Source organism: Labrus mixtus, chromosome 19 (genome assembly GCF_963584025.1).
Source record: "Labrus mixtus chromosome 19, fLabMix1.1, whole genome shotgun sequence".
NCBI classification, from domain to species: Eukaryota; Metazoa; Chordata; class Actinopteri; order Labriformes; family Labridae; genus Labrus; species Labrus mixtus.
The window spans coordinates 15,473,562-15,500,532 of NC_083630.1; the positions used below are offsets into that span (position 1 = coordinate 15,473,562).

A 26,971-nucleotide genomic window follows, 5' to 3' on the forward strand; every position below is an offset into this window, starting at 1 on the left:
TGTTACAATAACACACTGCTCCAGGCCCCATCATTGTGTGTGTGTTCTGGGAACAAAGCAACAGGACATATGGCCTGTGTGTGTGTGTGTGTGTGTGTGTGTGTGTGTGTGTGTGTGTGTGTGTAGAAGTTAAATGAATCATGTAGCAATTATCTCTCTCTCTCTCTCTCTCTCTCTCTCTCTCTCTCTCTCTCTAGAATAAAAAACAAACAATCTGATTAGTCGATGAGTTAAGGACCATTCTATTTTCATTTTATCCAATCAAATGTGAGAATAAGTTTGATGATTCAGGCTCAATTTTAGCTCCACCTCCTCCCAGTGACCCCCATTAGTCCTTATCACTGGTTGGCTGTGGCTGATTGGCAAATGCTCTGCTTGATGTGTGTATTTTTGTCAGGATTACTTACAACCTTCGTCATGATAGTATCAGTTCTGCAGACATGTGTCTATAGAGCTCCACAGTGACCGCCCATTTTTCGCAGCTGTGGTTCCTTGAGTAAATTTCCAGATTCAAATCCTTCATTAACAGTTCAAAAAAATCTTTATATCAGTATTTTAAATCCTGGAATCAAGCCAACCAGCTGGCTCAAAGTTTGCTGCAGCTCAGCTCTCAGCCCCTGAGTCCCCCAACCAAGAGCCTTAATCCCAATGTCCACATAAAGTCGGTGAGGCCTGCCCCACTGGGTCTGTTTCTGGAGTGTGAGCGCTTTAAAGACTGCCGCGGCGCTTGCTGTGGAAACACAATCACTGTTTAGAGTGGCAGCCATGGTGGCGGAGTGTGCGGCGCTGAAGAACCGCTGTGCGCACGAAGTATGTGGAACAGGGTCTGCTTGAGCCACGGTCCATCAGCGCCACATTCTTGCTCCAGCCTATGGCGCTCGCCTTACCCCACTGGGTCTGTTTTTGGAGCGCCATTGGAGGAGCTTTTATCACAGGTTTCACTCAAGACCCAAAATGTGACTCAGTGAATTAGAATTCTTGTGCATGGTGCTGTGGTATTTATTGAAATAATGAAGACAACATAATAAAGTTGATGAACTGCTCTGTGCTAATGCTAATGTTAGAATGCACATCACTTAGAGTGTGTAGACAAACATGTGACTCCAGTCCATCCTCTGTGTCTGCTGTCTCTGAGGCTAAGACAAGTTTTCTTTGAATGTGTTTGGTGGACAACAGCTCCCATCACCACCTGGCACGGCACTGTCATATAAAAGCTATGACTCAGTGTGTGTGTGTGTGTGTGTGTGTCTTGTGTGTGTGACTGTGTGTGTCAGACCAGCCCATCTGCCTCTGTGATCGTGCTGCACCAACTTGTTTTTAACTGAGATTGTACACACCCTCCCCGCCGCTCTAACACCCGTGAGTGCTGACTGATAGAAGACACGTTAACACATCTGGTACCATCAGAAAATAGCAGCCCCCCCCCCCCAAACTTGTGTTGTACTCAGCTAAACTACCACTCTTAAACCAGACCAGACTGACTGACTTTATTATGCTGTGTTGTTGGAGAAACTTGATTCTGATTGGCTGTAGGGAATCAAATAATTCCTGAGTTCTCGTCATCATTTGTTACAAATGTAATATTAACAGAAGGCCAGAAAAAATTACAAATATCTCTGAATGTTGATTTATGGACCTCAACAGAGCATCAGCGCTTCATCAGCATAGAGTGGCAGTGACAATTAACAACCTTACAATTTTGGTGTATAAGATGCACTTTTTAAAACGTCTTTTTTTTTTTTACCTAAAAATTGGGCTGCATCCTATGTACTACAATAAAATGTTGGGAGAGGTTTTGTAAGGCACTAAAATATATCTCAAGCCTTGTCATGGCCATGTGCCGCAACAATCACACACTACACACCACCTGAAGTGATCGAAAATCGGACTCCTATTCATTGCGCATTGCTTTGTGCACAAAGTGTGATAGGGTACATAACACGGGCCATGTGTGTGTGTGTGTGTGTGTGTGTGTGTGGTTGTGGAGCTGAGTTTCCTTCACACAGCAGCTCTGCAGAGAAGCTGCTGCTAATCAGGACAGTAGGAGGTCACGACTGAAAACTGAAATCTGGAAGTCATTACCAAAGAGGCCTCTCTCTCTCTTTCTTTCTCTCTCTCTCTCTTTCTTTCCCTCAATTTTAGAAGTTTATTTCTGACAAAGCATCAGAGTGTTAAAAGCATTGAAAGTGTCTTACAACAGTGCAGTTGCACTCAGAGACCTTCGGTGGGCACCAAAGCCCACCAAACTCAATTCGTACTTAATGTTGCTCTAAACTTTGGAGATAGCTCTCAAGACTACAATACCCATGAGTCTAACCTGCTGCCACTGCAGACACCTAGTAATAAAAATCTTCTGGTTACAACCTAAAAAGGCAATTATTAAAATGTCATTGTCACTAATAATGTTATTAGTTGATTCAGATGTTTGCCCCCTTCTCTCCAAGTTTCTGCGGTGCATTTGATTTATCCCAGCTGAAGCCTAAACAGCGTCTGAAGTGGATAACTAACATGTAAGATCAGATAAGACAGCCTCTCTTTAGGCTCAAACCACCCACTTCTACCATCATTAGTGCCTTACGCTATACTTAGCCAACAAGGGGAAACATTTATCCAACCCTGTCCCGTTCTCTCAACAACACGGACAGCTGGACATAACCCTGAGATTTGTACAGCCGTGATTTTTCAATCAACTAAAGAAACCCAAATGCAGACAACACCAAACTGTGGAGATTTAAAGCCTTGCTGTCAGAGGCCAAACATGGACACAAGTAATTAAACCTGCAACATGTGTAGCTCCTTCAAACAGCACTGCCTTAATTGAGGGAATATAACTACAAACCATGACAGTAAGGGTGGAACAAAATATCAATATAATCTCCTGAAAATCTTAATTTAATTTAAGAAAGGACACTCTGAACATATTTCACTTCCAGTTTGACTCACCATGTCACTACTTCTTAACTTGAATTAATTGGCCAAAGAAGAGGAAGAAGAAGAAGAAGAAGAAGAAGAAGAAGACAGTGTTTATATCGGACATATTTAATAAGAACTTGAAAGAGGAAGAACAACAAGAGGTGAAACATGCAAAAAAAAATCCATCCATCCCAAGACGTTCCTCTCCCCAGCAAAGTATTTAGCTCCCCCTGGGGGATCCCGAGAGGTTCCCAGGCACTGAGGGTATATAAAAATCCCTCCAGGGCATTGTGGTCTACGCTGAGGACTCCTGGAAAGCCTCCAAAGGCAGATGACCAAGCGGCATCCAAATCAGAGGCCCGAACCACCTCTAGTGTCAATTTCATTTCTAGAGAATTAAGTCTCCATTCTTGGGGATGTTTGTGCGTTACTTTATGGATATGAAGTGATTTTATTTCGTCACTATTGGCCCAACTAGGTTAAACTATAATGCATGGAATTAAACCATAAACCCTTTTAGTGTAAATTACTTCTGTGTTTTTCTTATAAAAACTTCTCAGCATTAAACCGTAAATACTGGATGTGTTGGCTTCTCTTTCTCGGAAACTGCACCTAACTCAGTAACGGACAGTTTTATTGCTTTTACTGATGAGCGAGAACTCCCGAGCTTTTACTGAATGCATTTACTCGTTCTTTTTTGTTGAGTTATAGCCTTGTTATCTTTAGAGCACTTTTTTTTTTTTATCTTAGTTTGGAAAGAAAATCTACAAATAATCTTAATAACTGTCTGGAAACTGACAAATTAAACAGAAACACCGTAGAATTATTGCTGAAGAAGATGTCAGTCCTTACTGAACTCTCATTCCCAGGTCAGGAGGACCTCACACCGCATCATTGGAAGGCAAAGCGAGCGATCAGACGCATTCTTAGAGACACTCCTTCCATATGGGCTTGACTGAAGGACAGGTGGAAGGATTAAAGGTGTGGGAATAGACAAAACGTTTCAGATTTCCAGGTTAACAGAAAGATCAGATGCAGAACTTTAGCGTCAGATTCTATTCATATATATTAGACGTGACAGTATTTCTGACTTTGTAATAAATGGAATGATCAGACCATAGAGTTTTTTACTAGCCTGGAAACGTTTGGTCTTTATCCTGACAGCCTGATGTGATCTAGTTTTCGTCAGAGATCCAAATTCAAGGACATTTAGAGGAACAATCCGTCTGTTCTGAGAGAATGGATGTGTGGCATGGGTCGGCACATCAGAAGCTGCTCCAAATCTCATTTAATGAAGTTTATCACTAGGAGTTTATATGAGCAGCTTTTGATTTGCGGTCTCAGTCTGACTTTTTGGTTTTTCATTTCTTCCAGCAGTGTGCTGTTTAATATTTTTTTGGAAAAGGTGGAATATATTTGAGTCCAAGGAATGCTTGATGACATCCTTGATTTGACTTTTATTCTACGTAGAATTCACATTTCTCATTTTCACTTGTCATGTCAGGTCATGATAAGTCATTGCAGCTTGCGGCATGTCATCTTGTTGGGATTTAGCAGATTATGGCAAGTGATGTCATGGCAGGTCAATTCAGGCCATTTCAATTCATGGCTTGTCATTGCAGGTAAATGCAATTAGCAGGTCATTTCAGGTTATTGAACATCATGGCACATGATATCAGGTTGGACATGCATTAATGGAGAGATGTCTGGGTAATGGGGGGTGCTTTACAGGGAGCAATCATGAGCTGTTGGGGGTTCTGTACCTTGCTTTAGGGCACCTTAGCAGTACTCGGGAAGTAACCTGGTACTGCTCCAGTAACAAGGCTAACTTCATTACTTTGGTCTGTACCGGGATTTGAAACAGCCACCCTTCGGTTCCCAACCAAGTCCCTACAATATCTACTGCTGTCATGTCTCTATGGTGTCATGTCACATTACATTAGATTATTTGTAATACATAGTTTCTACTGTATAAGTCCCAGTGTTGTTTGAAAGACTCCAATACTCGGATTTGATAATTACAAGGGGAGACATTCATCAGAGGGGAGTGGGACAGTAAAATATTTACACCCCAAAGACTAAGAGGAGATGGATGATATTTTTTAAGAGGAGGAAACTTTTTTGACACTTTGACGCACTGGATACTTTCTGAACAGATATTGAAGAATGTATGGGGTTTGTTTCAGGAAAGGATGGATTAAAATCGTGTCGACAGACTCAAGGCTTCCTCCAGGTCACATAGACCTAACCTCCACTATTCCCAGAGAAACCACAGGCTGACAGCTTAACAGAGCTCTGGGGAAATATGTTTCTGGTCTGGATGAGTGGTGGACTAGATGGATGCATGTGGAGCTGTGGGAAATAATTGATGACTGACGTTTGAAAATGAAGTGTCCAAGAAAATAAACATTCTTAAGAAGACAAGTGAGGGTTTTATTGTAGTTTCAAAGTGAAGCCAATAACTTAAAGCTTTGGTTAATATAATGGCACATGACCTAATACATCACTTTATTCCTACATCCTTTAGGAGTTTATAAGAGGCCTTGTTATTTTTCCAAGAAATAGACTCGTACAATTTTTGTAAGCACTGTTTCCGGTTCCGTTTGTTTCTTCAATGTTGGCACAAAAGAGAAATTCAGAGTTTCAAACAATGATCGTCTCCTCCAAGGAAACTTTCCACAGATTGTAGAGGCTAAGCCTCCTGCCTCAACGCATCACTTTTTATTGTTAGCTTTTTTCCTCCAGTATTTTGCTTCTCGCAATCCTGCTTTGGCATTGTAGTAAAACCAGGTCCACACTTAAAATAATCATGGATTCAACAGTTTTCTTCCTGTTGTGTGTGGTGTGCTGTTCTGGTCATTGTTGCTCTTCACACACTTAGTTTATATTCACCAAAATATAAGAGTCTTGACTCTCAAAACTGAATATCATGCAAAATTTCTTGCTGTCAAACGTGACATTAAATAAACAAACGTGACTGAAAGTGGGAAGGAGGAATTGAAAGTTTTTGGGACTTTTTTTAACTGAAAAATCACAGAGAAAAAAAGTTTAACTATCGATGAGTCTGTGGTGAAGTTATAGAGCGAGATGGAGGTGTATTAAAAAAGTGATTCTGGAGTTGTTGTGATTCCTTTTTTAGTCATCTCAATTTTCCCAATTGGCTATCATTTCTTTACATTAGAGTTCACAGAATGCGTGCTTGGATGTCCTCTGGGTTGTCCACACACAGCTGGAGATCAGATCATAAGTATTGAACATGTTTAATGTATACAGTACAATTTGCATCAGGGAGGCCCCTACGTCTTTTCGATCAGAATGGATCACTCTTAACACACCTCACAGCACAGAAACATCTGGCAAGATCATCTATAGAACCATTTTTGAAAAACTGTGACTTTGCTAAAGATTGTCAGAAAGGGGGAATCGGTCGCTATCAGCCCTATTTTCTTGTAGTTTGTACCCCACTTAACATGAAACTTCTCCTAACAGGATTGGAAAATGCCAACCTATGTTCACCTGGCATTGATCTGAGTGGCACTTTGAATCCATTAGGTAGATCAATCTTTGTTTCTAGACAGTCACAAGCTCTTTGAACTGATGTTCCTTTAGTTTTGGTGGTTTGGGACAAAGAACATCGTCATAAAAGCTTTGTCTCTTCTCTTGGGGGGTTTAGGTGGTTTGGAAAACACCCACTAAGCTTCTTCCTCTGCTAAGAAATGTTTCTCCTCCAGATAAATCTTCCTTTCTGTCAAACGATGACTACTGTGTTATCATAGGGAGTGTTGAGTCAGCAGGGATAGCTTCTTATAACTCTACTGCGGCCGTTTTTTTGTAACAGACCCAAGAAGAAGCTTCAATGACAGAAAAGTGATGAGAAAACACACATGAATATTAACACTGTTGGCCCCTTCTTTGAAATCAGTCATAACTTACTCTTAAAAACTGCTTTACAAATTAACCGGAGCTCACTGTTGAAGGATGTTATCGGTATCTTCCTGAGCAGAAGATCCATCACTTGGGATAGAAATCACAGATGACCCAAAACTAAATTACTTCTTCCTAGAAAGCACAATGTGACCTAACAAGGATGCACACTGAGGATAATGAATGGCTTTGTAACTTCAGAATAATATGCACTGTTATAAATCAACAGAAGCAGTGGCGTATATCGCTAACAAATGTCACTTATTTGTTGCTCAACTTACATTTTTCAGTGACGGCTTGTTGACATGGCGGACTCTTAATGTGATTGATATGTGAGAGATTTACAATAAAACAATTTAATTGAGCAGGGAATATCAATAATAATAATAAGAAGAAGAAGAAGAAGAAGATATCCTTTATTAATCCTGCGAGGGGAAATTCACTGTTGTTTATACTCTGAAAAGTTGTGATATTTGTGAAGAAGCATGGTTATAAGCCCATAATGTAGGCGTTTTTGCAGGCAAGTTTGGTATTCTTCCTTTTTTGTCAAACTTTGCAGGATTTACTGTAAAGTTATTCTTCAGCAGATATAGCTACTATACAACACCTTAAAATGAAAATTTAATTCAGATCTAAAACATTTGCTTTTTCTTTGATTCTACCATCCTGAGCATCCTGAGATAGATCCAGAAATGACAGACGAGTATTTATCAGGCAGGAATCCCCCCTGGTTTGTGCCTCAGTGTTTCTATGAAAGCTTTGAATCCCTGTAATTCCAGAGGTTTTGTTTCCTCTGGTGATACCACCTGCTGAAAGAATGATGGCCTGAGCACATTTGTCTTTCTCTCTGTCCACCAAGACTCTTGAAACTCTTGAAACTCAATTAGAGGAGGAGCTGTTCCAGCTGGCTGTTGTCTCCTGCGACTAATAGCTCTTATCTGCTGAACTCAACGAAGGATTTATTCTTCCTTCTAAGTCCCTGTGAAGACTCTCCAGTCGATCTGTGTGTTTTTGAACTAGAGTCTTTTATTTTATCCCAAAAGTATTGGAAAGAGGTGTGTAGTCAAAAAAGATGACTTAGTGAAGTTTTTTTGGCCAAGTGCTATAGTTCAGTTTTGATCGTCGAGGGATTTGAGCACAATGAACCAGAAATGTATCAATATTCCTAAGCGGTTTGTTTGTTTCCATATACAAGCATGAAATTACCAAACAGCCTTCCAGATTGTCAGAAACTTCTGTGTGATGCACTGATAAAAATGTTTTAAAACAGCATATTTTAGGTCAAACTTGATGCTTTTACATGTGCTTGTTTTAGTGCTGACTTATTGATAATGTTTGTCAGCTATATGCTTTCAAATCCCACTTTTGAGATTGTGTTGAAATATTCAGGAACAAAGAGTTGAAAAAATAAAGGCTGATTCCAAATGTTTAGAATTCCCTGAAGTTGTTGACTCAAGGCACTAGTTCACAGGGATTGTGCGAGTCCTATGGTCTTTCCAAATCCATGAACCATTAAATTCATCACGGACCTGGACCTGACTTTCTGTAGACTTCCAGGGAGTCGAGTTGGGGTGCAGACTTTGCAAACATTCCTCACATTGCTTGTTGTTTTGAAGGAATTGTTAGCTTCAGGGTCAGCAGTGTCACATAATAAATTCACCACTTTGGTCAAAACCAAAAATATCCATTTGGATGGAATTTGGTCCAAATATTCATATTTCCTTGAGAATTAACTTGATGATCCTCTGAGGTTTCATGTAGCACCATCATAAGGTCAACATTTAACTGATTCAGGTTACTTCTCAATTCTGGTATTGTTGAATTTGAGTTCTGCCTTTGCCACCATTGATCAAACTGCAGCATCCTAAACAGTCTGGAGGACTGTGTGGTGTCTCTGGTGTTGCCCTGAAGTGTTTAATCTTTATTTGAACTAGTAGACTGTTCTTATTTAGCTTAGGTGATTCTTTCTAATTATGGCATCCCCCAGGGCTCACTTTTAGGTCCCATTCTTTTCTCCACTTACACGCTCCCTCTTGGTGATATCCTCGTAAACATTTCATGAATATAGCCAAGGGAGCTCAGGAACTGCCAGGAAGAGTTAAATGCAGTAATATGATGTGAATGCATAGAGAGGGAGAGAGAGAGAGAGGCACATGAGCTCAATGCGCCAGATGCCCCAGCAGTCTTAGCTCATAGCAGCATAACTAGGAGCTGGTCCATACCTGCACCAGCGGATTTATAAAGAGGGAAGCCTACTCCAGAAATACTTTACAGTAAACTGTAATTTTTTTCAGATATACATGATAACTCTATTCGACAGTCATCAGAGGGTCGTTTTTTGTTGCCGCCTTGTAGAACTAGTTTAATGCAAAGGGAATTCATTATCAAGTTATCTGATTTTAGAAAGTAATAATAGTATAATAGTTTTCACAAAAAGCAGGATTGTGTTTATTTACAAAGGAATTAGTATATTGTAGATTTTTTGTTGTTTTGCCAGATACTTTTGGTTTTTCTTTTCTGAACAATTTAAGTGAACAATATTAAGTTAGAGCAGACATTTTTTTTAAAATGTGAGTTTGTTGTGTTTTTTATTGGTTATGTGATGTGTTTTGTTGTACTGTGAGTATGCATGTCATGGATGTGTTTTTATGCATCTAGCTGGAATTTTGTCAAAAAGATATGGAGACTACAGGAAGAGTAGCAACTGTTTAACAGAAGCAAATGGGGATCTTATTAAACAAACAAACAAATACTCTTAAAGGTACAGATGGTGTCTGCCTTCAAAACCTGACTGGTAGATGATTCAAAAGAAGAGGGGCCTAATAAATGAAGGCTCTACCTCCCATAGTACATTTAGAGAATGTAGGGACAAGGAGCAGGGTTGCATTCTGGCAGTGTAATGTTCTACAGGGGTAATACAGCACTATGAGCTCTTTAAGATACAAAGGTCCCTGACCATTAAGAAGTTTTTTAAGTCAGAAGAATCATTTTTATTTCTATTCTAGATTTTATAGGGAGCGCGTCAACTTATCTATTTTGTCCATCATTCTGCTGTCCATTGAACACTTTAGTTTTTGACCAAATACCAGCAAAAAAAAGTTTCCATTTCCAGGATTTTATGGACAACACTGATGACATAAAATCTGTATTCCTTATGTTGTATGATCATACAAGAGAAGGATACAGGCCTTAACAGGCCTTAACACCAGTCCAATTTTGAGTTAAGTTATTTTCAGGGCTGCTGGGGATCTGATTTTCTTCATGAAAAATCATACTGTACGTCTAAACTTTCGGGGCTCACACTTACAGAAACTTTTCTGCATGATTTATCTGCAGTTATTTCCTAGATATGGTTTGCTCTTTGACATAAGCTGTCTCTGCAGAGTGAAATCTTTGTTTTTTAAAGGATAGGTCAGCTCCTGTGACCCCTTGACGCATGAGTATAAATGAGGTTTCTGGATTAGCTGTGATTGATCTCAGAGGTCAGATGAACCTTTGGTCTCTTTAAAATACAGAACCTGTTCGTTCGTCAGCACATTGAGAGCAGTTCTGAGGAAACGAGGAACTAAATGTCCTGTCATATGAGCAGAGCAATGGAGCTGTATTCTCCTTGTCATTCATCTTGTCAGGTTTTAGGCTGGTTGCTCTGTGCTGAACAATCTGTTCCTCTTCACTGTAATTTGTGTTCTCGGATGGAGAGAATGAGGTGTTTATTTCTGAAGACACTCATACCTCAATTACCTCCTTATAGAAGATCGACTCTCACTTCTAAACGAATTCAAGCCTCCAGTTTAACTATCGGCTGAAAGTGAGATGCAGTCGATAGTATAACAATGTTTTAACCAGTTAACTAGAAAATAATAGAAATTTGACATTACACTTTTGCTGAACCTTTTCAAATGCAGGAGGAATAGCTGCATATTTTGGGGTGTTTTGGTTCAAGTTTTCCTTTATCTATTTCCTTAATTTGCTAAGCAACTGATACCACATGTTGATGATGTTGGTACAGAAAAATACTTAAAACAAGATGATTTTCAAACAGGATCTGTTTTTAAGAAGCATTATTATTCTTTGATAACATATGCAAGCTTATCGTTTGTGTTAACAACTTATTAATAATGAAGCCAATAAATAATTGTGTGGGAACAACTGCAGTTCCTGGTACGTCCACTTGAGGCTGGCTTCAAAAGTGAGTGGATCCCCATAGAGCCCATGTTAAAATGTCCAACTTCACAACTGAAACAAACATGTTTACAGACTGTTACAAAAACTTTTTTTCTTTGGCACAAAATTTTTGAAAAAAATGGCGCTCCAAGAGTTAATAGTATCAGAATCACCAATAAGGGTTGACTGTGTGGAGATGATTAATATCTATACAAGTTTGAATAAAGTCAATCAGATAGTTTTTCAAATCTGAACCAGTCTGTTGTCTGACAGACCAACATGTCCTCCTGTGGAGCAATGTAGTCCGCAGCAGAGAGCATATATGGTCCCATGACTGAGCTTTAATGTAAACTGACATGACTCAGCAGAGTCCTGACTTTGAAAAGGAGTTGATTCACACTCCGATTTGTCACCTCACTGCTCTCTGATCACACGTATGTTCTCCTGCTCCGACGCATTAATCATGAGTACTGTCAGCTGTTTAAGTTTGGAGTCAGGTCATGGGGAAGTTCCCACACATCCTGGAAACACCTGGAAGACCTGGAATCCCTAAATGCACCTTCCAAGGGAGGAAATGTTTATTTTATGGTTCTATGAATGTCTCAATATTTTCCTTCTCTGGGATGCTATCCATTATTTTTGAAAACCCCTTCTCACAAAATATTAAACAATTTGATCTAGTTAAATAACAGCCGGTTAATTCTGTTTACTTTTGATTTTACCTTCAAACATTTTAGTCCGGCTGCCAACAGCTTTAATTATGTTGTCAAAAAGGGCAGGAGCTTCAAACGTTGATTAAAGTGGTTTGGTTTATTTTTCTCTTTTCTTCCACTCCTCTCCTCTCCTCTGCTTGTTTATTTTATGTTCTCTTCCACTTTTTCCTCTTCCACTCATCATTTCATCCTCATGATTCACTTTCTTCCTCCTGACGATGATGTTTTGATGTGAAGCAGGAACAAAATTAGTGACAGCATCAGGGTGTGTCCCTAGGGTGTGTTAGCTGTATGTGCTCACCATATGTTGCTTTTTAGCATGTTCACTGTTTGTTATTTATCAATATATTTGTGGTGGCCCAAGAATGGAGTCAGGATGGCTGTTTTCTTAAGCAGAGACAACCCGATGTAGACATGAGATGACTGTTTCTTTTAAGTTAGCCAGTTATTGTTGGTCACCTGCCACTTTCTCACTGGAGATTTGTGCAAGCGGGCAGCAGGGGTGTGATGTTTCCTAATTTCCCGTCAGCTGACACCAACTAGCTAATTCTCCAGCTAATGGATCAGCCTAAGGCACAGACTGTTCACCATTGCTAGTGGTGGGTTCCATTTGATCTCAGAAGTCGGAAATTTCCTAGTTGCCAGTCAGATGCGTCATCAGGCATGCGCCCTAAAGTTGGAACTCGGACTCAGAAACTTAGAGGAACTTCGATAGCCCGAAGTTAAAATCCAACATGGCTTGCTACAGGTATCAACAGTGAAGTTTAATCTGTACACTATAGTGTTTCCTAGCAACTTGGGCTTTATGTTGTGTAATTATTCCAATCACACTGATAGGATTGTTTAAGTTCTACCTGTGGACATGTTGTTATGTTGCATTTAAACTATGGCATAGTGTGTTGTCATCGTCTGGTATAAGTTCACAAAACAAAAGTAGTCCTGGAGGTGTCCATGTTGTTTGTCTGACTTGTTGTCAACTGGTTACTGGAACACGGTCAATTCGGTAAGACGTCATTTATAGCCCCGCTATCTGACTTCTGAGGTAAATGGAACGCACCATAAGTAATTGTTTGCTAACCCCTCACTTCTCTCAAGCCCCACCCTCTTGTTCAAATATGGCCACTTTAGGCTCCAAACATGGCATTGGCTGCTGCCAAAGTTCTAAACTGCAGTTGACAATCCATCTGTGGACATCCCTTGGACTACATTGATATATTCAGTCAGTAATAAGTTCACACAAAGGTAGCTGAAAAGGTTCTTCACTCTGTCAGGTCATAATGTTACAGGAAGAGGAAGTGCATTCCTCACTAGATCAGCGAAGTTCTCAGAGATCTTGATGTGAAGTTTTCTCAGAGGAAGGATTTTAAACCATTAACCTCAACAGAGACAATCTAAAGGAACATTTTGTTTTTATGGTTCTGATGAATGAAACATTTGTTTTTAGGTAACTTTGGGCCTCAGTCGGCCGACCATGTCTGGTTCACGAGGACACTGAGCAACCTGTTTTAGACTTTCCAATTCCTAAACGACCCAGATTACGAGTAAAATGCAGGAGTTCAGAGGTTTTTGTCTCCAAAACAAAGCTGTGACCTCTGAGTGACTGTGGAAAAGGAATAAGTAGAGTTTTCTTGTCGACAGTAATCAGAGAGGGAAGAGGATGTGATGGCGCTGAGGGAGGGTAATATAATGAAAATAATCAGTTGGAACAGCTCAGCGGTAAGTGGAAAGCAACTCTGGGACATCTGGGAAAGTGTGAGAGGTGAGTTTGATAGAATCCATGTACGCGTCAGACTACGAGAACCTTGCAGAGTCAATTTAAAACACGCTAAGAGGAGGAGGACCGTGTTTGTTCAGATCACCATTACAACAGTAATGATGAAACTTGAAGCACTTTATGTCTACTTCCTTTGAATATTTGCACCGACTGCAGTCATCCCAGCCTGTGTCGCTGCTGCAGGATCGAGCAAAACGGCAAGAGACATTCAAAAACTTCTGTATCTTCTCGTCATTCAGACTTTAAATAATGAAACAAAAATAGGACAACGTTTTTAAATACCAGAAGTAACCTTACAAGGTATTTGATTCCTCACGATTATGTATTTCCTGTAAAAGATGGAAACACTATGGAGGAACTTTTTTTTCGCGGATATTGATTGTTGACAGCAGAAAACAGGGCTACAGAGTCAGTCACCACTTCCTGTGAAATGTTACACGTAAACTCAGCAGCTGCCAGGCGTCAGAAATACAAGATTAACCAAGTTAATGTTACTTTTCACGAGAAACAAATTTGACAAATACAATACTTGAAAAACAAATCAATACAAAATATATTTTGTCCAAAAAAATGGAATGGATTGCAAGGTTTCAAACTTTTGTAACGTGCGGACAAAGTTGACAAACATTCCTCAGGAGAAAACTGCCATGAATGATAAAGGGACTGTATGAGTTGACAAGATTTGGCACATCAACCTTCAGTGGCCTCAGGAACGCCTCATAGTGGTAAAAGGAAAAATACAAGTATTTGCAGCCAATAAAAACAGTATATGATTTGACGTTATAATGACAACCGGGACTAAATGTGATGTTTTAATGGGTTTGAATGGAGACCTTTTTGTGCTTCTCTTGCTCATTGTCAAATCTTTTGAAATAAACACAAGGTGCCCTAATGAAAGGATTAGCACTCAGGGAATGGTAAATGGACTTGAGCTTATATACTTGAGCTTTTACACTGCATGTCACACCTACCCATTCACACCCATGGTAGTGATCGCTATGTAGTATCATCCATCAGAAGTAACTAATCCCATTCATACACCACCACCGAAGCAGCAGGAGCAATTTCGGGGTTAAGTGTCTTGCCCAAGGACACATTGGACATGTTGCCCAGCTGGGGATCAAACCCTCGACCACCCGGTTGAGAGGCGACGACTCTACCAACTGAGCCACAGCCGCTGGGGAAGACACCCCTCATCCCATTTAGGCCCCTATGCTCTACTGATAAGTTATTTAACATAACCCTAACCCTAACGTTAACCCTAACCCTATGCCACCCTTAGTTGCCCCCAGCAACCAAAACAGCATTGCCACCTTCAACAGACCTGGCTCAGTTTCTGTGCGCTTGTCAGGTACCAACAATGCCGATACTTGTCTTACTGCATGGTCCCTTCTGGCCCCCACATCTCAACCGTGGGAACCTCTCATCACCTTTACTTGCCCAATTTGTTCAGCGACTACTCGGGAGGGTCTCATAACCGTCAGCTTCAATATTTGTTAGTTCAGAGTGCAGTAGTTGAATCACAATTCAAAACACCACTTGTTTTTATCTTTTGAGGACGTGATCTGAGCTTCAATCCAGGGAAAAAAAGAAGCCCTTGATTCTTCTTGATAGTTTTCTTTTGGACGTATTTAAAAGCATCAGGAAATCCTTTCAACTGGACTCAAAACTTGATTAGGGTCGTCAGAAGGAAGCCTGAAAATAAGAGAGTGATGAGCTGACATACATCTGAGCCTGATTTCGCTCACAGAAACCAGCATGGAACATATTTTAGAAATGCTCTGATCGAGAGAGAGAGACAGAGAGAGGGGGGGAAGAGGAGAGGAGAAGGGAATTCATAAGTGAGAAATGAGAAGAAGAGGGTTTGTACTCTCTAAAGCAGTCTTTAAACCAGGATGTGACATCATTATTTATTTGTCTGACGACTTTGAACTGCAACAGTTGAATGTGAAGTCATGGGGAAATCTATTGACGCAAAGGTAGATAATGTTCAATATTTACTTTAGAATATACAAAATAAATCAATTAAAAGTCCTGTTCAATAAAATATATATTTTCATTTCTTTAGTTTTACAATGAAATCAACAAACACACAAATCTCTGTGGTGTTTATTGTGCAAATACAAAAATACATCCATCCGTCAATCAATCCATTCATCCCTCTACTGTATCTATCTAATCTCTTTTAATTTATGTTTCTTTCTTCCTAATTGTCCTTCTCATCTTCTTTCTTTCTTTCTTTCTTATTCCGTCTTCTTTCATTTTTCATTTATGTTATGTGTATGTTATGTTTTAAAAAATGTGGTAATGAAAAGGTATTAAAGTACGGAGAGTTTTGACAACCTTGCTTTCTTTTCTATTTTTTCTTTTCTTTTCCTCTCCAGTTTCTCCTGTTCGTTTCTTCTCTTTTTCCACTTGAACTTTATTATTTGTTTCCTTCTCTCCTCATCTTCTCCACTTATTTCTAACTTCTGATGAAAGTCAGAATGACATCTAGACAATTTTGTGTTGTTGCACTTTGATGCAGTGACTCCTCCCGCCTGCAGAGGGTGTCGTGCGTCAGCTGTATGGAGAAGAAGAGCGTGAAGGATTTGATCGGTTCATTGATAGATTTGGCAGTGAGACCGCCACCTGAAGTCAGTCAGACACATCTAGAGGGAGAAGAAGCGTCGAAACAACATCAACGGCGAATGTTTGAGGGAATCGAACCCTCAAACGGTGGCCGCATGCAGCACGGCCTTGCTATGCAGTTTCCTCACGTCGTCTGTTTGTGGAAGCTGGAATGTGTCTGAGCATAGTTTGGTTTGTGAGCCATAATCAAATCAAAATGTGTCTGCATACTTTCCCATGGGGACGGAGGAGGAGGAGGGGACGTCCAATTAAACGGTGACACTCCAGAGATAAACAGACGGAAAATAATCAGGAGCGGACGGAGATCCAAACAAAAGAAGGGAGGGAGACGGAGAGAACATATGTGGACATCGACTTATGTTTCAGATGTTATTTTTGGACTATTTCAGAAGCAGAAACGAGTTTGTGTGGCTGCTTATGAGCTGAAATTCCAAAATGTGTTGATATAAGAGATCAAACAAGAGGAGAGCAGGCTGGAGTTTTCAGATGTTTGAATATGAAATCCCAATGACGTACATGTGGAGCAATGTATTTATACCAGAGCTTAAAACACATATAAATCCTATCCTTAAAATGGTCAAAATATCAAATCAAAGTTGACTCTTTTTATGCGTCAACAAAAATCTGTTGATGAATTATTATGTATAAGAAATCGTTGCTGTGGAGACCATAAAGAGACTTTGTGTGTCTGAAACCTTAATCGACATCAGGTGACAGTCTTAATGTAGCTCAAGGGCCTGTGTCCATCTGTTTTTTGTTTTTCTTAGTGCCAGCGTCTTTTTCAATTGTCCCCAAAGAGCGTTCGCAGCAGCAGGCGGTCGTCTGGAGAAAATGCATGGCGCCCACTGTGCTTTTTTCAGATCACACTGCCTTTTCTTATGCAGCCGCCCTGAGCACCTCTAGTCATTATCATTTCACTGTTCAGAAGGGCACAGCTGATGTCACCGGTGCTCTTTACAACCAGCCAATCATGTAGTAGATCGCTCAGGTCCTTGCTCTGTGTCTGATTAGAGCCGTGATAGAGGGTCCGTCATCATTATTAAGCTCATCATCCAGACAAAGGATAGGAGGGCAAGCGTCCTCCGTTCGATCCTCATAGTGAAGGAAGAAAAGGATCTCCAATATGAAACAGTCAAAAGCAATGGAGCAGTGTCGGTCATAAAGCGGCCGTCAAGGGACTGTTGTCATAGAGACAAGACGCATGTTCAGAGCTTTTATCCTCAACAGCAGGTGGACAAAGGGTCTTATATGTTTAAGAATCAGAGGAGAAAGCAGGATCCATTTGAACATTAGTCATTACAGCTGGTGATATTAAATCCACCTTTAGCGTAGTTAGCTGTTAGCATGCATACAGAAAAAGAAAGCTACTAATTAGTGCTAACATGTAAAGAGAGCTCGGCACACGCCCGCTAATCTGTTAATCATTAATTATCAGCGTTTAAATGATTATTTCTAAAGTTGGACATTTTAACATGGGACTCTATGAGACCTGACTCACTGCAGGAGACGGCTTTAGTGGACACTAGAGGAACTGCAGCGACTTGCAGCCTTTCTCTGACTGTCTGACCTCAGCCTCCTCACCGACAACAAGGGGGAAAAAAAGTGAACTGAAGGTGAACTTTGTTTCTTTTGGACTCATAAAGGACAAAGCAGCGTGTTCAAACACACACACACACACACACACACACACACACACACAACTGCACTGGCTCAATATACAAGCACAGGTTGAAACAACTGGAGCACAGCAGGGATTTTTCTGCTCTCCGGAAACTTCTGCAGTCCAGGGGACAGAGCCAAAGTGTGTGTGTGTATGTGTGTGTGTGTGTGAGAGGGGCTTGCATATGGAAAACACGCTGCCTTTTTCAGTCGCAATAAACCTGTTCACTCTCATTCATGAAAATCACTGCAGCTCCTCTCCTTCTCTTTTCTCTTCCCACCTCTTTCTGCCACCCCTCCTCTTCGTTTTTCCTTCCTCCTCTTCCCTCTTTCTCCTTTTACCATTCATATCCTCTATTTCTTCCTCTCCTCCCCTAGTCGTTTACTCTCTCATTCTCCTCATATACCCTGTTTTTTGTCATTGTTTGTCTTTATCTTTTCTTTTCTTTTTACATTTTTTCCTTAAGCTTTACGATATTACACACAGATCAGTTATTGGTAAGGAGGTGGAAAAATGTCATTAAGTGTGTGTGTGTGTGTGTGTGAGAGATCAGATGTGCGATTGGATGATTGTCTCTTCACTGAGCATCATTTGAAATCATTTTTTATTCCTGCCTGAACACTTGAGCTCAGCCCGATCCAGAGGAAACACTCATCCTCTCCTTTTATCCGTCTCTCGTTGGCTGTTTGTGGTGTGGTCTTTTATGAGTTTAAACACAGTCACATAATTCAACAGCTGAACGCTCCCATTTATGGTTCATGAAGTTTCACAATACCTTCATCCAAGCTGATGCTCCAAGCGAGAACTCATATCATCCAAGTGTGAGCTAGGCCTTCAAGACATGCGCTCTTTTAGGGAGGTTGAAGACGAGTCGTGCTGCTTTTCTCAGCATCAAGGTCAGAAACTTCAACTTTGACTCGTTTCCAGTTGTCCAGTTGTTGTTTAACCGAAGATATTTCAACTTTTCACCACCTGAGAACTTTCAGGACTCAAACTTTGTGTTGACGTCAGCTTTAGCCAACTGCGTCCGTTTTCTTTTTAATCTCTTTCACTGATTAATTGGGTTAGAAATTTAAAATAGATGTTTTTCTGTAGCTCAGTGTTTAAACACTTGCCTTCGTCTTTGATTGGATATTTCTACATGTTGTTTTTTTTTTTTTTTAGTGACCCTGCAGTGACTGAAGTGATCCCCAGTATTTTCCTGTAAGATCTTCATGTTTTCTCAGCCTGCTTCGCTGAGTTTTACAGATGACTTGAAGGTCTTCTGGCAGGCAGCAGGTCTGTGATGAAATGTCAAAGCCTCCGTAAAAAAATCACTTATAAAGCAGCTTTATCCTCCATAAGTCCTGGATCAGTGCCGAGTTCATGCCGACTTTATGAATTTATCACTTCCATCTCTGTGGACTTCACCACGCTCGTCTTTAAGCGGGGATTCCTATCAAAGACCTCTCACCCTCTCTTCACCTCGTCCTCCCTCCCTTCAAACATCTGCTGGCCTACGTTCAGCCCGGAGGCCTTCGTATAGACTTTAGATCACATTAAAGATTAATTTTCCACTTCTCTCTGTAGTCAGTTGTTGTGTTTTAAAGTGCTTTAAAGAACCAGAGTTTAAAATACTAAACTGCAAGTTTAAAAAAAACCGCCAGAGAAACCCATAGACAGAACTTTATTTTATTCATCATCTGACAGTACTGACATGGAAGACGTGAGTGAAGCTGGTGGCTCGCTACAGTGGCATGTACGCCTGTCCTACCCAAGCTTTTGTGGCAATCATTTTCTATTAGTTTACTTGTTACATTGTTCGTTGTTCATTGGGGATCCTCTGGATTCAATTGGTTGTTGTTTCCTTGCACTGTGGGCTGCTGAGATAGGATAGGATAGGTTAATACTTTATTGATCTCCAGAGGGGAAATTCGGGCGTTGCAGCAGCACAGACAAGTAGAAGAGGGAGATGAGATGGAGACGAGCTGCTGACATGGCTGACAGGAAAACCAGCAGCTTCATTCTGACTCTTCTGATGTCTATACTGTCTTTGTAAATCCTGTAACATCGGGGAATTCAAATCAATCCAAGTCACTGTGCTATGTTCAAGAGCTGCCAAATTAAGTGTAATTTAAATATTGTCGCGCCTGTGAGCCTTGAGGAGGAAGATAGCCCTGCACACTTTCTTTAAATGCCACAAAAAGCTTTAATTCATCACAATCACAACATTTGGTCCAGAGGCCTTCTTCAATGGATCATTTTTGAACAAAGGAGGGGGGGGCCACACCCATATATTGTATTTATACAGATTTAAAAACTAATATTGTAGCACTATGAGCTTTGGCAATAAACACATCTGGAAAGTCTGAATGTATCACAATTAATAATAAAAAAAAAAAAAACACTTTTAATGTAGTCAAGCAAAGCGTTCTCCTTCAGCATGTGTACATTTTACTTGTTGGCTGGAGGCATATCAGAGTGTCTAAAAAGGAGTTTGGATTTATTTTTTATTTGGCCCTGACCTGGACTTCTTGAATACATTGATTGGAGGAACAAAACCATTTATTTGTATTTATTTTTATTCAGGGGGTAAATGTTGCAAACACAGGTATTGTATGAAATTTGAATAACAGCATAAACTAAGTTACAGCTTATATGCACTCTTTTTTAGTTTATTTATTGAAATGTATTTTGTTACCGCTATATTGAACGATGCTATCGCACATCACGTAATTTCCTCAACATGCAAGCCTAATGTGTTCTGCTTATTGGTAGCATGACCTGAATGAGTTCTCAGAGATTTGTTCGCATCTATCTTTTACATCACGCACACTGAGCCACGTTTCTATCTTGGGTTCTTTTAATTTCCCCGATGCTTTTCTCCTCGATGGACTGTGGTTTGGAAAGTATCTCAGTCGCACGTCACTTTGGCCAACGTCATTTCATCCACGAGTGTGTTCCAATTTTTAATTCATCACCCTTTCTATCGTACCATCTCTCCTCTTACACCTTTACCTAACAGCTGTACCACATCTCTGATACTGTATGAAGCATTGGGAATAATCAGCAGCAGTTAAAGTAGATGAGTCAGACTGTGTGTGTGTGTGGGGGGGGGGATCTGACATCTGAGGCTCATTTATCTTTGTCATGTTTTCATCTGACCCGCCCATGTTGATGCTGCCAGTGTCGCTCAGACTCTCATAGCGCCAAGGTTTGGGATTAATGTCTCCACACAGTGAACTCATACTTGGCTGTTTTCCTCACTGTCTGCAGCTCCTGAACAGCTCCCTGCTGACAGGAGGTTACTGTCCTCCTCCACACCTGGAGCGCAGCTGCTGTTTCACACACAGACACGCACTTGATCAACTTTTCTCCTCGTTTGTCTCCATATGGGCAACTCTTCGATCCAAAACAAACTCCATCCATTTGTTAAAGTTTCCACTTCTTACACAGAGACTCTCACGCTAACCAAAACACAGTGTGCCTGATTCGCTCCCATGTATGCTGAGAGTATATTATGGAAGTGACATTAAATTGAATCTATGTGTATGTGTGCGTCCCATCGAATGTATAAAAGTGTCAGTGACGTCACCCATTGGTTTCTGAAGAGAAATTGTGAAACCCAACGATGGTGGTTGTCATATTGGAAATGTCACCGTTCAATCGGCTGCCCCCCCCCCCCCGACTTATTTCGGTCGTACAACTGCACACAATCACAGTGTGAGCAGGACAGCATGAGCCGATTCCCTTGCTGTGGGACATTTTTGTCATGGAATGTTTTTTTTGCGCAAACTGACAGTCAGCGTGTGAAATCACCATGGCAACAGCAGGCATGCCCTTTTAATCTATCGCCCCCTCCGATCATGAAAGAAACAATGGCTATTGTTTGTTGGTGATGCAGATTGTGGGTGTGTATGTGTGTGTGCGTCATTATACCATTTTTACATCATCTATTAGTATTTTCAATAAGAGCATGTCAACATGCCAATATTTGCATTTGGCTCGAGGAACCTACACACTTACAGAGCTTCCGTGATTGGCTGTCGGACGATGTTAATCTTGATGTGTTTTTGAAGTAAATGTATTCATCTAGTTTTATTTAGGGCATGTATTTTTGGTGACAGTCGAGTAACAAACAAGAAATATCGACTGGGGGAATGGGAGTTTGACTAGAATCAAACAAGGGGCTTTGTGGTCTTCTGCTATGTGTCCTGACCACTAAGCCATCGGATGTACTGTTCTTAAAACTGTTCCTCCTCCTCCTTTTTATTAAATTCTGTGTTTGTATCCTCTACGGGGACATCAAGAGAAGTGGAACTCTGTGGGAAACACAAACAAACACTCTCTAAAACACACAAACAAACACAAGAAATGACCGAACACAGTTTACTGTTATGTTGTTGAGTTGTTTGCTAATGTATTAAACACATGTGGTTTGTGCTGCTAAGGTTTTTTTTGGTTGTTTTTTTTTCCTTGTCAAAGCGTATTTGAGTTTCTAGAAAAGCGCTATAAAAAACAATTTATTATTATAGGGTTGGCGATTCAATATGAATGTATGAAATAATATACTTTATTCATGAATAACTAAGGTCTTATAAATTGAAATCACTTATATGGCAGATTGACAGCGTAATGCGGATATTTACGCCCTTGTTATGCCTCGCCTGCTATGTGCAACACAATGAGCCTTTACATGTGTAACATCAGAGGTGAAACACCACTGTGTATGTATGTGTGTGTGTGTGTGTGTGTGTGTGTGTGTGTGTGTGTGTGTGTGTGTGTGTGTGTGTGTGTGTGTGTGTGTGTGTGTGCATGTTTGAGTTTCTGTGTATGTGAAGCTACCACAGTGTGCTCATATGCCGTGTCCTTCCAACTCTTCTCAGCATTCAACAACACCATAGCGCAAATCGTGACACCCAATATTGAGCCATTGCAATGCAATGTGTATGAGTGAACTTTGACACTGTTACAGTGCTGTTACAGAACCAGAATCTGTGAAGGGATAAGGTAGTTATAGATAAGTGAAACTTGGATATCTGTGATCAGTATTCTTTTGTTAAATGTTGACGGTCTCATTTGACAACTAGCCGTCAGTACCTGTCTTTGTTGCATTTCTGCCGTTGTTGTGATTTGGAAACAGTTCTATTACTACTATGATGAAAACATCTCCAGATTATGATAATTTTTAAGGAAACATCTAAGGATAAGAGGAACATTTATTTTTTAAATGATGCTTCGGAGAATCTCTGTCAACAGACATGATGGGTAAGTGGCACAGTTTTAAACATTTTTTGACGTGTGTTTAAATTTCATTGAGTTGTTAATTGCATCAATCATTTTTTACAAAGGTTTATGTATGAAAAAGCAACCTCTTTGATAAGTATCTGTAACTGCAGCTTGTATTTTATTCTTTATTTGTTTAAATTGGTCAGCAATCTGTTGGCTCCACTGTTGAGGCTCCTGCTGGTCACTCTGGCGAGCTACTGAAATAGCTTCTTGAAAGTGAGCTGGCATTTTTCAGAAATTGGACAGAATATCTACATACATGTATTTCTATAACTTAAAGCGTATATGAAAACTCTGACCCATATAACTTCCACATTGCACGACATGAATGCATCAGTCATGCAAATAAAGCAGGGGGGCTGACTCAGATCTTCTCTTCTTCCACCTGATGTTAGATGAATGTCCATTAGTGACGAGAACAAAAAGCCAAATGATGCTTCATTACTGAGTTACTTCTGTTGAAGACGAGCTGAAGGTAAGTTTGACTCACACACAAAATCTTTAAAACAAACTGTTTTTTATTCACCTCAAGACAAACGCTTACAAAAAATAATACACATTTTAATCAAAAAATGCTCTTTATCAGTACTTAGTTGCATTTTGTTTTTTAAGAACTGATATCTTTAAAGTTTTGTTCTGGTGGTGTGTTTCAAATCAAACAGCATTGGTTTTATTCACCCAAGTTTACAAAAATCCATCTCTGATATTCTACCTTCATCCCATTACCAGACCAGGATTGTGTTTAATTTTTGCTGAATTAGAATTATTGTTACTGCTGCGGATGGTTTAGTGAAACATGCTGATGCTAATTTTACTACTGGGGAACACTTTATACTTTATAACATGTCAATGTTTATCCATTGCCCCAAAGTTCAACTACTATACAAAATAAAACCAACCTGACCCAGAGTTTGACATTTAGCCACAAGTTCATTTGTCTAAAAAACAGATGTTTTTTTTTATTAGCACAATTATGTGTCATCTGAACTCTGATAAATCTCGTCCTGCTCCAGCTGCTGTTCTGTTTGTAAATTCCACTGAGAGATTACTTTATGAAATTAAAACCTGATGCAAATATGGTCGTAGCCTCAACGCACAGCCATTCACAGAAACCATATCCATGTCTTCATTCAGCTTGTTTTGAATGCCCCAGATGTACACCCGCTGTCTGCCATGCAAATCAACAGGTGGGTCCAGTTTAAAATGAGCTTGTGGTGAAACAATTGAGAAACAAAAAGGCCAAATTACAAACAGGAGTTCCTCTTGAATGCAAAACAAAGAGGGGATAGATGTTGTTTAGATGCAACTCCAGTCTGGAAACACACACTTGTGACTACGGTGAGGAAAACCTTAATGTAGATGGTTTTATTTTAGGAACCTTTTATCTGCGCCGATCTGATCTCGGAAAAAGTTTTAAGCCTGTAAAATAACTCCTCGTGGATATGAAGCAGATTCACTTTCTCTACTGGTTATATGGCGGGGTTAGAACACTCATACCCAATGTTTTGCTCTTAACCTATCCAATGGCTAAGTATAATTCATATCCAAAAGTTGAATTCTATTTATTTCTTTGGCTGGTAGTATTCACGGTCAGTAACTGACCTGTCACTGTCATTTTTTTTGCTTCTGCAGGTTCTAGAAATTTGGGTGAAGATGAATCAGTCCGAAGACAACTCCACGTTTTACATGGACTACAGCTATTACTTTAATGGGCTGAGAGGCTTGTTCTCCTGCAACTTTTTCTTTAGTCTGCCCGCAAACATCTACGTGGTGAGGCAGATAGCCGGTGGAGGAGACGGAGCCGTGGCCTCAGAGTTCTTTGCACTAAATTTGTCCACTGCACAGCTCCTCTTTTGCATCTTGTCTGTTGTCTATATGTTACTCAACGGCCTGCTGAGGATGGATCTGAATGTTGGGAATATTCTGTTAATGGTAATATTTGAGCTCATGTTGCTTTCACCAGCAGTCTTTCAGGGATGGATCTCTCTGGAACGCTACATGGCTGTGGTGCATCCCACCATCTTTCTCAGGTAATCAAAAAATATCAGACAGGACTGACTAAATCTGTAAGGTCCAAAGGTGGGCCAGATTTTATATTATTTTGTATCCTTTTTTAAAATACTGGCTTTGAATTTACAAAACTTTGAATGTAGTCATTTGTGTTATCAGCAGAACCATCTGTTCCTTTTATAGAAAGTTTTCTCTTTCCTCCCGACAGGTTCAGACCTCTCAGTTACAGGTTGGCGTGCTGCATAGTCACCTGGCTGCTGATTATACTGGACTGCTCCATTACTGTCACTGCACTTTCCCCCCTGGAAACAACCTACTTGTTCATATTCAAAGCTGCGTTCTTCCTGGTGATCATGTTGTACTTCGGTGTCCACGCTCTCTGTGTGCTGAAGCAGCCGGGGCCGGGCGATGGGGGCCGAGAGCGTGAGAGCCAGAACAGCATGAAGAGAAAGGCCTTTAAGGTCATCATGATCACCCAGGGGTTCTCCATCTTGACTCTGTCACTCCAAGTCTTCGTCTTGGCTCCAACACTGATGCATGCATCAGCTCATGTCTTTATAAAGGTTCTATTAGCTAGCCTGCTCATCAGCATCATCAGCGGGTTCATCCCACCTCTGCTCTATCTCCACAGAGCCGGAAAACTGCCCTGCATCAAGTTCTGAGTTTGATCTTATCAACTAGGCCTCAGGGTCAATCAGCCTAAACAAACATAAAAAAACGACCAAACATGGCCCTCTGTTCCTACTCTCGAAATCCTCTTGATGCAATAATTTTTTAAAAATGCAGAGCAAAATTTGCGTTTATTTCTTTTAATTTTCTAAGATTAATTTATACAAACATACATTTTCCCTGATCAAGCAAGGCATGCTTTCCATGCAGAATCCTAACATGATTAAGGGTGTGGTCACACTGGCAATGTTGTCGTACCGTGCTTAAGCATGAGCAGCTACTTTGTGTCTTTAATTTGAGTCATTTTAGTCAGATACAGCCAGAAAACTCTGGATTTCTCCATAATAAAGGCTGTCAACGTTGCTTACCCGTATGCTTGTGCTCGTGCATGAACTGTGCCGTGCCGAGGCACAACTCTCCGAAGCGTGCCGTGGCCAAGGAAGTGTATTGTGCATGAGCACGGTACGGAGCAGTCACTATGGTCAAACAAACTGTGTGAAGCTTGCTTAGGCAAGGTACTGCTTGCCAGTGTGACCAGTGAGCTAATCCTTCCACTGAAGGGCCAATGCTATTTTGGACGGATAATTTAAAGCCTGGTTTGACCAAAAATTCACTTTCAAAGATACATGGCTACTTTTCTAATACACCATGTTGCCTATGGCAGGGATCGACCATGCGTGGTGCCTACCAACAGGAGCAAGTTGAGTTTTTTCTCAGGAACAGTTCAACCTGTTTAAATGAGAAAATTGGGATCAAACTTAGTTATGAGATTAATTTTATATAAATTAAGCTTCACCTTGCTTTGTAGTGTGCATGCTGTTTTGTAGTTTGGGAAAACACTTAAAACAATGTATGTCTCCAGGTTTGGCAGGTGATGTGGTTCTTGTTGGTTTCTTCAGACTGGGATCTCCAGCAGGCATTGGGGCAGTTTACAGCGAAGTGCGAAGCGGTTAGGATGAGAACCTCAAGGTCCAAGGCCATGATTCTCTTTCAGAAAATGGCAGAGTCACTCTAAACATGAAGTCTTTGCCCCTTGTTCTGGGGTGAGTTTAAGATGGACCATGAAATTGACAGGCGGATTGGATCAGCGTCGACAGCATCGCAGGCGTTGTACCGGACCATTGTGATGAAGAGGGAGCCGAGCTTTTCATTTACCATCGATGTGTTCCAACTCTCACATACAGTCATGAGCGTTGGGTAGTGATCGAAAAAGAATATGATTGCTGATACAAGTGGCTAATGAGT

The 26,971-nt window shown here is 40.5% G+C and overlaps 2 protein-coding genes across 4 annotated transcripts in view; both read left to right on the forward strand.

The window, feature by feature from the left end:
* sugct (succinyl-CoA:glutarate-CoA transferase) overlaps nt 1-26,971 on the forward strand; it is a 61,265-nt gene that overhangs the window by 22,404 nt on the left and 11,890 nt on the right. Inside the window, exon 13 of one of the 3 annotated variants that reach the window (XM_061064314.1) lies at nt 2,934-4,118. The exons of the other annotated variants lie outside the window; for them this stretch is intronic. Coding sequence (XP_060920297.1) covers nt 2,934-2,966 — 33 coding nt within the window. The 3' untranslated portion in view covers nt 2,967-4,118. Of the gene's footprint in view, nt 1-2,933; nt 4,119-26,971 lie in introns of those variants that run through there. 3 annotated transcript variants of the gene reach the window in all.
* On the forward strand, nt 22,688-25,830 carry LOC132994140 (uncharacterized). Its single transcript, XM_061064315.1, has 3 exons — nt 22,688-23,522; nt 24,680-25,077; nt 25,266-25,830. The coding sequence occupies exons 2-3, from the start codon at nt 24,701-24,703 to the stop codon at nt 25,717-25,719; spliced, it is 831 nt and encodes a 276-aa protein (XP_060920298.1). The 5' UTR covers nt 22,688-23,522; nt 24,680-24,700; the 3' UTR covers nt 25,720-25,830.

Excerpts from the sequence above, each read along its gene's own strand:
- LOC132994140 (XM_061064315.1), top strand. The coding sequence starts at position 24,701 with ATGAATCAGTCCGAAGACAACTCCACGTTTTACATGGACTACAGCTAT. Across the intron at positions 25,078-25,265 it reads CATCCCACCATCTTTCTCAG|GTTCAGACCTCTCAGTTACA; the intron begins GTAATCAAAAAA and ends TCCTCCCGACAG.